General features: G+C 43.4%; 1 protein-coding gene across 1 annotated transcript in view; it reads right to left on the bottom strand.

The window, feature by feature from the left end:
• The window catches only part of SHANK1 (SH3 and multiple ankyrin repeat domains 1), a 502,441-nt gene that overhangs the window by 276,660 nt on the left and 212,646 nt on the right, over positions 1-13,135 (bottom strand). The window contains exons 3-5 of the mRNA XM_069742951.1: positions 9,767-9,970; positions 7,389-7,460; positions 1,523-1,631 (exon numbers count right to left, since the gene is read on the bottom strand). Coding sequence (XP_069599052.1) covers positions 1,523-1,631; positions 7,389-7,460; positions 9,767-9,970 — 385 coding nt within the window. The remainder of the gene's footprint in view (positions 1-1,522; positions 1,632-7,388; positions 7,461-9,766; positions 9,971-13,135) is intronic.

The following is a 13,135-nucleotide window of genomic DNA, read 5'->3' on the forward strand; positions in this document are numbered from 1 at the left end:
GGGGGCATCATACTGCGTGGGGGTATCATACTGTATGCAGTGGGGCTCTATGGGGGCATCATACTGTGTGCAGTGGGGCACTGTGGGGGCATCATACTGTGTGGGGGCATCATACTGTGTGCAGTGGGGCACTGTGGGGGCATCATACTGTGTGGGGGCATCATACTGTATGTGGTAGGGCTCTATGGGGCATCATACTGTGTGCAGTGGGGCACTGTGGGGGCATCATACTGTGTGGGGGTATCATACTGTGTGCAGTGGTGCACTGTGGGGGCATAATACTGTATGCAGTGGGGCTTTGTGGGGGCATCATACTGTGTGCAGTGGGGCACTGTAGGGGCGTCATACTGTGTGCAGTGGGGCACTGTAGGGGCGTCATACTGTATGCAGTGGGGCTTTGTGGGGACATCATACTGTGTGCAGTGGGACACTGTGAGGTCAAGAGGCCATAAAAGAGGTATTAAGCATTGTGTGAATACTAAGGGGCATCATTAGGGGCACTATTTTAATGTGGGCACACATAAAGAACTGGGTAGAGTCAGGGGTGTGGTTTAGCGGCCTGTGCCACAAAATAAGTCTCTATTACCAGTTGGGGTCATGCATACGGTAATTTGTCCAATTGCTTTCCATGTAGCTGCCTGAATATGGATGTCAATGGCAGCTAAACTGGCAGCCGTAGAAGATAAAAGTGACAGGGGCACTAGATGTGTATACTAAATGTGCGAAAATCACAAGAATTAAAATAAATCACGTTATGCGGCATATAAAACATACGGATTAAAGGGAAAACATTACAGTCTGGTGACCCACTGTGTAGTAGGAACATTAGCTGCAAACATGAAAGATAATTGTGACATCAATGTGCTAATATGTATATATGATGAGCCCCGATCCTTCCTCTGGAGATCTCTGCCCCGCTGTCTAATGAAATGTGTGCTGTTTATCTAATAATACTAAAAGTTTACACCCCATTTACTATTTAAAGAGTCTGTACCAAGATACTGACATGTCTAATGATGGTGTGCAGTCTGTGGAGACTGACCAGCAGTCCATCTGCCTCATCTCTCAGGGTAAATAATGGTGGTACAGGTCTGCAAAAGCAATCTTTACCCCCCAAAAAAGAAACAACACCTGATGTATCTGGCAGCCACTAATCCCTCCCTCACCTTATTATAATAGTGAAGACCCCATAACGTTACGGAGCAGGGTCACCAAGTGCTGAGGAGCTGAGGGCAGAAAAGTCATAGTGTTTAATGGGGTACTGTGAGGACACATACTTTTGTCAATATAGTGTATATTAAAGGAAGTTCCAAGTAGTGGACACCTTCTCATGATGTCGTAAAGGGGCACATTTACGTGCCTTGACTTAAAATCTACAGTATAAGAATCGGTACAATGCTATATGAGCACTGATTCCATGGTGAACCAGAGTATTAGCTTTCACTATTCATATCTGCTCCCTGGTGGACTAGTGCCAGAAATGTACACGTGAACTTTCCTCCCATGTGATTGAGTATTTTACCTCCACCTTCGGAATCATGGTAGTTGGGATCCAAGCCTTTGTCCAAGAGCCTGGCTACTTTCTCAGCTGATCCATGTTGTACATACTCCACAAACTTTTTCAGACCAGCCTGCAAAAAATCCAAATAATAAGAGATATCAAACGATTTGACAACATGTAGGGTTTATAGGAGAGCCTGGAAGTGGGGTCAACTGAGTACAGACAAAATAACATACATGGTGGACCATGAAAACCAGAACCTCATAAATTTGCTGTATGTCAGAACCTAATGTTCTGCCAATTAAGTGTGGTTCATTGGGTAAGATGTATTGCATTGGATCCAAATGGCCTTCTCTGGTCATATCTAGTAGCCATTTGCAGCACACCACACACTTTTGATTATCCTACTTCTTTAACCCTAGCTCAAGATCTCAGTACATGACTATACGTTGTTCTGGTAGGATAATTGTCGCAGAGTTTTCCTTGTTGTGTTCATGGAGTGGTCATTTTTACATCTATGGATCTATCACTTAGTCACACAGTCATCCAGGCTTCATGGAAATGCATAGACTCTGATCTCTCTTCCCACTCTTCTTTTTCTTCTTCATTCTTCTCTTTCTTCTGCTCTTCCTGCTAGATCTTGTTCCATACATTCGATATTCATGGTCCGAATATGGACAGTAATGTCCAGACTGTGCTCAGGTTTCCTGACCCAAACCCAACAACACCTTAGAAATAATTGGGCTGTTGAGTTTGGGTCAGGAGATCTACAGTTAATCTGGTCATCGCGGTCCACTTTATGACCACCAATGTTGGACAGAACGTGTGAAAACCCTCATGGTGCAATCTCATGATCCACTCCTGGATCTTTGCAATAATACGTGTCTGAACATGTAGTTGGGTGCTCTTTTTAGTATCCATGGATCTTGTGCTACATCACTTCTTCTCCAAACCATGTATACTACTTTCTATTGGTACGTGAATGCCCAGAAATTGACCAGCAGAACAGCCGTGAGTTTTTGGGAATGATCCAGTGTCTATGTTGGGCCACTTTAGCCACTCACACACAGAACGAATGCCCTCCCTGTGTACGTTGGGACTCTTTGGCCACTCACACACAGAACTACTGCCCTCCAAAAAGAAAATGAGGCTTCCAGAAAGAAGACGATGGGTCTCTCGTAATATGAAAGCTGCTAGGGGCAACAATAGTTGTGATGAATGAGGTCTGATAAGAGTCATCCTGTACAAATCACACAAAGGCAACAGTGATCTTTTTTCGTGGTCAAACATTGCTATTTCCACTGTTGCCAAATTTATCCAACGACGTGGGGTCCATGAACTGATCCGTAGAGAAAATTGTGCACATGAATCAATGGCGTAATTCAGACAGGAGAATCCCAGTAATACCCGTAACTGGAAGCAGATTAATATAGAGCAGTATGGATTTGGGAAAGACATATACTTGGCCAATAGACCCCTGAGCTGACACAAAGCATTACTCTGCTCCGACAATCTGAATCTCTTTTATTTTTGCACCATTAAGAAGAAATACATCTGCTTGGTTATGAAGCCACCATCACCTGTCCCGTCACATAAATCATCGATATTTTATTATCTCTGCGGCCGCTGACACCTTGATGAACGATCCTCACTATTTTCCGCTAAGCAACTTGGTCTGGTGATTTATCTGTATTTTGCACTATATGAGCTGGGATATAGACAGCTCCGGTGCCAAGGAAAGATTCAAGGGGCCATCTTCCAATCCAAGGCATGCAAAATAATTGCGGTAACTGAAAAAAAATGTATTGTGCTAATGACGACTATCATAGTGACCAATGCATGTCTTAAGGCTATGGAATGTATTGTGTAGAGCAATTCCATCCACAAGAGCAGCATCCCGGAGATGTAGATACATTCCTATTAATTTCTACCTAGGTTAGCGAATTGTCTTCACGGAGCGGCCAACTATGGATCTCAGAGTCAACCAAGCTTCATGGAAAAGCATAGCTCCTGATCTCTCCTCCCAATCTTCTCTTTCTTCTTCGTTCTTCTCTTTCTACTGCTCTTCCTACTATTCCTGATTCCATACATCCAATATCCACGGTCTGAATATCTACTGAAACGTCCAGACTGTGCTAGGGTCTCCTGACCTAAAATGAACAGCATCTTACGTAGACATAAATTAAGCTGTTGAGTTTGAGTCATGAGATCTACGGTTAGTCTTGGGACAACTTCAAATACTCCACCAATATTCTTCCTATTGATTTGAATGGGAAATCCACTGTCACGATCTCCATTCTGTTCATGTCTGCTATGTTACTTTGTGTAGAGGCTGTCAGTCTGTTTTGGTCATGCTGGGTCTTTGCTTCAATCATCTGTGTTCACTTTCCTTGATTATTCCTCTACTTAAGCATGCTAGCTCCTCCATCCAGTGTCAATTCACCACTTGCTGCTGCCTGTGTAATTCTGATCCCTCTGTGCTCTGCGCCTGACCCAGCCTGACTTTATTCCCTTCCCGGGACTTTGAGTCTTTGCTTGTGACCTTGGATTTCGTCTCTGACTTCCCCTTGTTGTACTGCGCCATTTCCTGGACTTAACCTCAGATAGTTTGACCTCCATTTACCATTTATTCAGTAAGTAGTGTATGTTTTTACTTTCTGTTATTGTAGGGCTAACATTTACTATAGTGACTCCTGTTACACCTACACTGCTGTTTATACAATGAGTTTTTGGGAACTGTTTGTTGACGAGGTTTTGAAAACTCTGCCAGAAAAAAAGGACATGCCATGTCACTTTTTTTATAAGGATTCCTCCTGGAATCTGCTCCAAAGAAGAGTATAGGGAAAAAATAGTTCAAAAACTTCTTCAAAAGCATTTCAGATCTGGAAATCATGTCAAAACCCACGTGGATTCCTACAGTGAAGTTCTCTTGAAAACCAAGTCAGATTTGTACTTTTCAAATAAACTCCATTGTAACCTACCCTTAGACTGAAGTTCTATGCAGTTTATGCAGTTCCTGATCTATGGAGGACTAGGAGGGAAAATCTAGATAAATTGAGTGTTTTTTATGCTGCTCAGTATTGTAATTACAACACCAAGAAGGAAAAGTTGTGGAATGAAAGAAATCACAGGATGGAGACATGTTACCGATATGTAAATCATAGAGAACTGGAATCAAAATTTCCAAAACCTATTGATTTATTCAGTCTGGAGTCTGAGCCACATGCAGAAATCATGACACTTCCAGCCTCGGCTCCCATCAGTGACATTATTAGTGGTCATCTGAGGTAGGTTCTGCTACTGATTGCACTTGGGCAAATTATCAAGATCCACTGCTGGCAGCTCCTGTGTAATCACCGACTAATGCACTTGATGGGAGGCAAGTCCGTAGACGTTGCAGCCCTGGGAGCACGTTAATGTCTCACAGACTGCTCACAGTAGCACCAGCAACATGTGGCTAGGGTTGTCTTGTTGAAAAACAGCTCCTAGGACACTTTGGAAAAATGGCCGCACCACTGGTTCCCCAAATTGTACTGAAAGTGAAATTGAACATCACATATTGACCATAAGGAGTCACAAAGTGCCTACACAGACCATCAGAAGGTGTTAGTGCAGCGCCCCAGAGATCTGGTCGTTGCAGTATGACACTCTGCCGCTAAGGGGAGTGATGGCACGTCTGATGGCACTGAAGGAATTCTACTGAACAGGTATCACCAGAACACATTACACTTCACACTCCGGCCACTAGGGGGAGAAAAAGGCTTTATTTATTGGGCCACTCCTCACATTGGTAAAACTAGGGGTTGGATAGGAAGTTAGTCAGAAGCTGACTGGGTTGGATTCAGGCAGCATCCCGTGGCAGGGGGTGCCTGTCAGGCGTGGGAACCTGGCAGGTACCTAGCGAACAAAACAGAACGTTACGGAACCGCGCCTGCACTACCTTGCGGCGGTATCCTAAGAAAGAGACACGAAGCGAAGGATATTGTGGAACAGTGAGAAACGGGATCAAGCACAAAGGAGAGCCAGTAGGAGTCGTGCCCCGAGAATGGCAACATCCTACTGAGGCGCGTAGCTGGTGGCCGGAACACCGAGGAAGTAACTGACTCTATGCCTTACTTCAAACTCCGCAGGACAGTTAATTATAGGTTGGCTGTCTACCTTAAGTTTCCTACGAAGACATAGGGGGCAACGCGTGGAGAGGGGCGTCTCTAGGGTCCCGGAAGAGCTCCGAGCCTTCCCGTCATACGGGTGCGTCCTAGCCATAACATACCTGGGGGACGAGAAACTAGTAACATCTGGAACGAAATAGAAAGAAAGAGAAAAAACTAGAAAGAACGAACGAACTAGAACAGAAGTTGTGAGGACTATACCGAATGCTCAGCAGGGTAGCACTACAACACACAGGCGCTATTGGTAGGCAACGATTTCCACCTGTAAAGAGAACTCTGGATGTGCCCATCGGACCGGCCGGTCTCAGATAGCCCTGTTAACTGTGCTCTGGATTGCGGATCCTGAAGTCTTCAGTAAAGAGGTAAAGAAACTGCAACCTTGTGTCCTCGTTATTGTCTGCACCTCACACCATCGCCATCTACATCACTGGGAAGCCCTGGGGACATACTTCACCTGTGGGAAGGTATACCATCTAGCTGCCATTCCATCACCCCAGCGGACCCCAAGCAGTGTTGGTCATCCTGACCGAACACCACAGGTGGCGTCACGAAACCTTGACAGACTCCTATCACCTTTTATTGGACGCCCCTTAGCAGGGTCACGGACCGGGTCCAGCCACCGTGACAACCCCAGAACTGAGACAGAAAGGATCGAAACCGAGTAACCTGTGGCCCTGTGTCTGGCGGCGATCCATTTACATGACATTGGAATACAAGCAAGACTTCTAGCTAGAGGTGTCCATTGACCCGACACCACCGTTCTCAAAGGCTATCATGGTGCAGAGTAAGATGGCAATAGGGGCTAGGGTAGAGGTCTGCCCTGTTCAACAATTAGTCTTGCTTTTGTCTTGAATGCAATGATAGCTGGAAATTAGTCTGAAGACCATGTGGTCAACACCATAAAAAGGCATTCAAAAGGGATCGTCAAATCAGTCCTTCTTCCAGGACTATGGTGTCGAAGGGTATAATGTATGGTAACCGGACTCCTCCAGTTATCATCCCAGGTACACTAACAGCTCGGTGTTACATTGATTTGATGGTGGAATCAGTGGTGTGCAATTCTTCAGAGTGTCCCAAGAGCTGTTTTTTTTAACATGACAACTCCAGTCCGCATGTTGCTTGTACTACTGTGATCTGCCTAAATCTGCTCCCATGGCTCTAGCATCTCCATTGTCTCCATTGAGCACATCTGGGACATCATTGGTCGGTGATTACACAGGAGCTGCCAGCAGCAGATCTTGATGATTTGCCCAAGTGCCTTCAGTGGCAGAACCTTCCTCAGATGACCATTAATGACCTCACTGATAGCAGCCGAGGCTGGAAGTGCCGAGATTTCTGCATGTGCCACTCATACTCCAGACTGAATAAATCGAGATGTTTAGAATTTTTTTTTTACATTTTTCCATCATTTGCAGATCAGTAACCTGTCTCCATCCATCTTGTGATTTCAATCTTTCCACGACTTTTCTTTCTTGGTGTTGCAATTTCAATATAGAGGAATATATAAGAAAACGATGGCGATATATTAGGCTGGGTTCACATTGCGTTGCACGCATCCGTTAGACATAACGCGGTGTAACGCAGTCCGTTAACACCGCCATTAATCCCTATGCCGGACGCATCGCTAGCGCACGCCCACATTATATCGCCTCCGTTCATTACCTTACCATAAAATTACATGAATGTATGGTACTTATTATCTAGGACATAATGCTCACCTTAGTGTGGAGCTTCGCCAATTGCTTTTCATCAAGGTTCGTCTGTTTGTAAACTCTTGTTTTGTAACGGAACTAAGGAAAAATTTAGCAAAGGTTAGACTGCAGCCACAAATACTCATCGGGAGTTTCAAGGAACTTTTCGCACTAAGCTGTTGTCTGAGCACATAAAGATTGACACTATTTCTGGCCATTATATGACTTACATCCTGGATTTTCACCAGTTTTACCCTCAGCAGGCTTTATTTCTCAATTTGCAATTGACTCTGAGATGGTGGAATGAGACTAGCAGCTATGATGTCTCCCATACACAGCACAGCACACATAAAGGGATTCCTGTCTTGGGGTGAGGAAAAAGACTTGTTAGAAAGCTCAGAAAGATCATTCTTGTCTCTCACTGCTTGTTTTCTCACTCTCCTCCCATATCCGTAGATAATCTGACACCTCAATGTACTGGCAGTCATAGAAAAAACTGACTAGAGCAAGTTTTTCAGAATGGATGATAGGTTCAGGAGGCATAGAGAAGAGAAACAAATGGCTCATAAGTGGAGAAGGAGGCATATTTTTCAGATAATATATATTATAGAGTTTCTTATATTCACTTACAATATTGACAGGTGTGTAACGATAGAGGTTGTGGCCGCGACAAGGCCAATGGGGAATTATAACTGGAAGAGACCCAGGAGGTGGGACATTATAAGTCGAAGGGACCAAGGATGACAGACATTATTACTGGAAGGGGCCTACGATGTGGGAAATTATAACTGGAAGGGGCCCAGGATGGGGGATATTATAACTGGAAGGGGCCCAGGATGGGGGATATTATTACACAAAGGGGCAAAAGATGAAGGACATTATTATAGGAATGGGCTCAGGATGGGTGACATTATTACAAGAAGGGGTCAAGGATGGAAGATATTATTAGAGGCAGGGACCCAGGATGGAGGACATTATTACAAGAAGGAGCCCTGGATGTGAGACATTATTGCTCGAAGGAGCCCAGGATGGAGGACATTTTTACAAGAAGGAGCCCAGGATGGAGGACATTATTACAAGATGGAGCCCAGGATGGAGGACATTATTACAAGAAGGAGCCCAGGATGGAGGACATTATTACAAGAAGGAGCCCAGGATGGAGGATATAATAACAAGAAGGAGCCCTGGATGGGAGATATTATTACAGGAAGGGGACCATCTTGGTGTACATTATTACTGCATGGGGCCCGTGATGTGGGACATTATTCTATGGAGGTGAACAAGTATGGCTTTATAGGATCTAGATTGTTACAAGAGCCGATAAATACATCCAGCATTCAGCTGGGGGCCCAAATTTTGCATCGGACCTATCGGACTCTATTTACGTCACTGACTATTGATTCATGCAAAGTTTGTTGAAAGTGCAATTCCCATTTAAAGGGGTTTTTCAGTCTTGAACTTAATTTCTGCAGTAACTCTATCTGAATGCAGATTGAAGAATTTCCGCATTGTGCAGGATTTCTCTCAATTGCCAGATCTAGCAAGCGGTCCCTTTAAGCCTCTTTAAGATTGTATAATACTTCATAGCTGCACTCACAATTCTGTTCTTTTCCAAACAATTGAATAGTCATCAGATACACTTTATAACAGTTTAAAGGGGGTTTTCCATTTATAGGATACTGATGATGACCTATCTTGAGGATACTGGTACAATCCTTAACTTTCAGATACAATCCAAAAATTCAGTGCTGCCCTAAGGTGAAAAGGGACGAGTTTATGAAAACCTTACCCAAAAATGGGTGGTCTTGTCCGGCTTGTGAGCATTCATAGGAATTAAACATCCCCTTTAAAGAAACAGCAATGTTGGTAAGTATGGGTGAGCTACAAATTGTGTTTGAGTACCCTACTCGGTACTGTAGTTTCTTCTGGAATCAAAAATCTGATGGCTCCCTTTAAGTTAAAAGTTGGCAGAATTGTGAATGCAGCTCTGGAGTTTAATACTATCTGTAACTTAGGATGATTATGGAAGAAATAATGTTGTGTGATCTTAAAGTTACTCAACTTTTGATGGAGTTTCATTCTATATGGAAAGTGAAAAACAGTGATCAGTGGTGGACATAAAGTTTAGGGGTTTTAAAGGGTGATTGTTCGAAAGAAGGAAGAGAAAAAAGGCTCGGAAGGATCCACCAATACCAAGATGATAAAACTCTGGGCCATTTCATCCGTTGCTGATCATTAACAAGGTAACGCAAGATGTGTCTAAAACTTCCACGGAAGACGAATTGCACCAATTATAGCTTCAAACACTTGAAATCTTCCAGAATCGGTCCTTTCCTTAAGTAAAGTATTCATCTCTCCTGACTTATACATTTCTTCACTTGCCCTTAAAAAAATGAGATACTGACCTCCAAATATGGAACCCCTTTCTCGAAAGACTGCGGATATTCCCGGAGGAGCCGCTCTTCGTCCAAGAACTTGGCGTCCCTTCCATTGGTTGCTGGTTGGAAGAGGCCATAGTTGAGGACGTCCTTCAGGCTCTCATTCAGGGTGCACAGTATCTGCTGCTTTGCGACCCAGATGGTGGCATCTGGGTTAAATCGGAGGCATTTCTGTAAAAGAAAACAAAATATATAAACCCCAAATAAAATAATAAAAGATGGATATAACATCAGCTAAATAGAAATTTCAGAAGAATCGGGATGGAGGAAACTGTTTCTCTCGTGCCACCATGAAAGTCAATATCTGACGCTGTAGAGTTCCCTCTATAGACAATGCTGAAAAACTAAAAAAAATATATATTAGCTTCAAAATTAAAGTCTTATGGGGTAAGAAAAACGTAATTTAGTGATACTTTGTTGGGAGTGGTTTGCATTATAGGTGCCTAAGTGTGGTCACCCAGTGGTTGACATGCCTAAGTGTGGTTAACCAGTGGCTGAGATGCCTAAGTGTGGTCACCCAGTGGTTGAGATTCCTTAGTGTGGTCACCCAGTGGTTGACATGCCTAAGTGTGGTTACCCAGTGGCTGAGATGCCTAAAGGTGGTCACCAAGTGGTTGAGATGCCTAAGTGTGGTCACCCAGTGGTTGACATGCCTAAGTGTGGTTACCCAGTGGCTGAGATGCCTAAGGGTGGTCACCAAGTGGTTGAGATGCCTAAGTGTGGTCACCCAGTGGTTGAGATTCCTAAGTGTGGTCACTCAGTGGTTGAGATGAATAAGGGTGGTCACCAAGTCGTTGAGATGCCTAAGAGTGGTCACCAAGTGGTTGAGATGCCTAAGTGTGGTCACTCAGTAGTTGAGATGCATAAATGTGGTCACCCAGAGGTTCAGCTGTGAATTGCAACCTGTCAACGGTTTTGTAAGTATGTCGCCATAAGTGTCGCCATAACAACATCGCAGCTTGTGTTTTTACAGCATTCGTGACTGGTCCATCTCTTCTTATGTAATATTTCACTTGAAATAGGGCTTCAAGTATCTGTTTTGACTGTAAAAAATAGCAAAGCATCATGGCTGTCAAAAAGCATCCATATGTGTGTATTGTAACCCTTTCCTTTAAAAAAATTACTAAAAATAATTTAAAGAAAAAGCAATGGAAGGTTGAGGCCGTGTTCACACATAGCATAAATGCTGCGTTTTTTCTAATTCTTTTTATAGGCACATTTTTGACAGGTGTCCACAGCAAATTGTTTATTAACGATATCTGCATTTTTGCTGCATTTCCCCTTTATTTGATGCATTTTTGGTTAAGATTTCAGCATATTTTATTTATTTTTTTAGTACAGAAAATCTTTAAATCTGCATTCAAATCTTTCAAGCATTTTTTTTCAGGCTCTCCATAGAGAAAAAAAAATTATGTTTGTAAGAAGAAGGTTGAGTACAAACCTAAGAACACCATCCCAAACATGAAGCATGGTGGGGGAAACATCATGCTTTTGGGGCGCTTTTCTGCAAAGGTGACAGGACGACTACACCTTATTGAAGGGAGGATTGATGAGGTTATGTATCGCAAGATTTTGGCACCAATAACATGTCCGCCCCTGCTTCTCTCACCCAACATCACCTATCTGGGAAGAGTAGGGAGGACCCATACATATCACACGGTCTTCCAATCCTGCCAAAATCAATTATATGTGTGGAGGCCAAAGTATACCTATGCCACCACCCAAAAACCCAAAAATTGGGGAAGACTGATAAATTCAAATGTAAAAAAAGAAGCAACAACAAAGGGTTAACTGGTGGCTCAAAAAACAATGCCAAAGAATGCAACTACTGTACCGGTACTACATCTTAAACCACCATGTACCTCATAATTTACTTATTAGGACTTTTAAGAGTATAAACCCTTCCGGTAAGCCCTTTTAAAGCTTTTGGACACTATACTAAACTTTATCGTAGCCAAATGGTTGGGTGACTTCATTTTATGTCGTCTTTTAGATATCAGTTGACTCTAATCCAAAGCTCCGATGACTTGAACATGATGATATTCATAGATGGAATATAATAAGGGGTCACTAAGCAGTTTTTACAGCCCCGGCATTATTATATCGCAGGGCTTCCTTTCGATTATCCATTTCATTTTTCTGGTTTTTGGAACGAGTCATGTGACACTTGGATTGTCCCTTTATTTTGCACGGGCACCTGCAGAGAGATTTTTCTATAATCGTTTCTACGAAGATAACAGCTCGCACTCCCTGGTTACTGTTTCCATGGAAATCTTAAAATCACCAAAGACTTTAGCTATGAGTTTAAAGAAAGTCCCGAAGGTCTGACTAATGGAGGCATATTGATGCTCTACGCTGGGAGATCAGTGAGAATTCTCCTGAACGTTCCCACGGCTTACCTTCATCCTGTTTATTCTTTGTTAGGCCACAGAAAACCATAAAATGACATTGAAACATTAGCAATCCCCTAACCCTTCATATATTACCTATAGGATGCGAGATACAAGGATGTTTTTCACCAAAACTGGTGGCCACCAGTAATCACAGTTGACTTTTCTTGGCTTATATCAGGTGTTAAAAGTCATAGGAGTGTAGCTACAGGTTGAAGGGGTAGGGGTAGTAGTCTTGGGCTCTGATGTCTGAGGGGACCTAAGTGCCCCTCCGCAATGTAAGAAGCTATAATGTTATAAATGGCACTTAATAGTTTGGGGGTATTCTTACAAGTCTTATTTTAGGATCAAGGGCAGGGATGTAGATGTAGAGTTTTCACAGGAGCTCTGGTGTCTGTGGGGCCCAAAAGGTAGATATAGAGGCACTGCTACAAATTTTGCTATGGTTTCGAAAACAAGGCTGCCCCTAGATCCCAATAGCTATGGGGGCCTAAATGACCCTCTGCCACATTGGAAGACACCAATATTATAAATAATACATGGTAGGTCAAGCTTTGTTATAGAGTTTGCTTTGGGGCCTGGGATAGAACTCTACCTAAAAGAGGTAATGAGGGAACTGAGCACTTTGCCTTTGGGGCCAAAATGTCCCACGTTTATCTTGAATACTAGCTTGGGGGTCCTGTTATAGATTATATTTTAGGATCCAGTACAGGGGTGTAGCTATAGTGGGTGCCGATATAACAGTTACATCTGGCCCCAGGTGCATATGGAGCCCAAAACGCCACTCGGCAACATAGGGAGACACCAGGGTCACAAATGGCACATGGTAGATCGAGACTTTATTTCAAATTTTGCATTGAGCCCCAGGAGTTTGAATTTTAGCTTCCGGGTAGTCAGGCAAGGGGTGTCATTTAGGGCAGGTGAAGATGGCCATAGATTCTCTCAT

The sequence above is a fragment of the Ranitomeya imitator genome, chromosome 10, assembly GCF_032444005.1.
Source record: "Ranitomeya imitator isolate aRanImi1 chromosome 10, aRanImi1.pri, whole genome shotgun sequence".
In the NCBI taxonomy this organism is placed as follows: domain Eukaryota; kingdom Metazoa; phylum Chordata; class Amphibia; order Anura; family Dendrobatidae; genus Ranitomeya; species Ranitomeya imitator.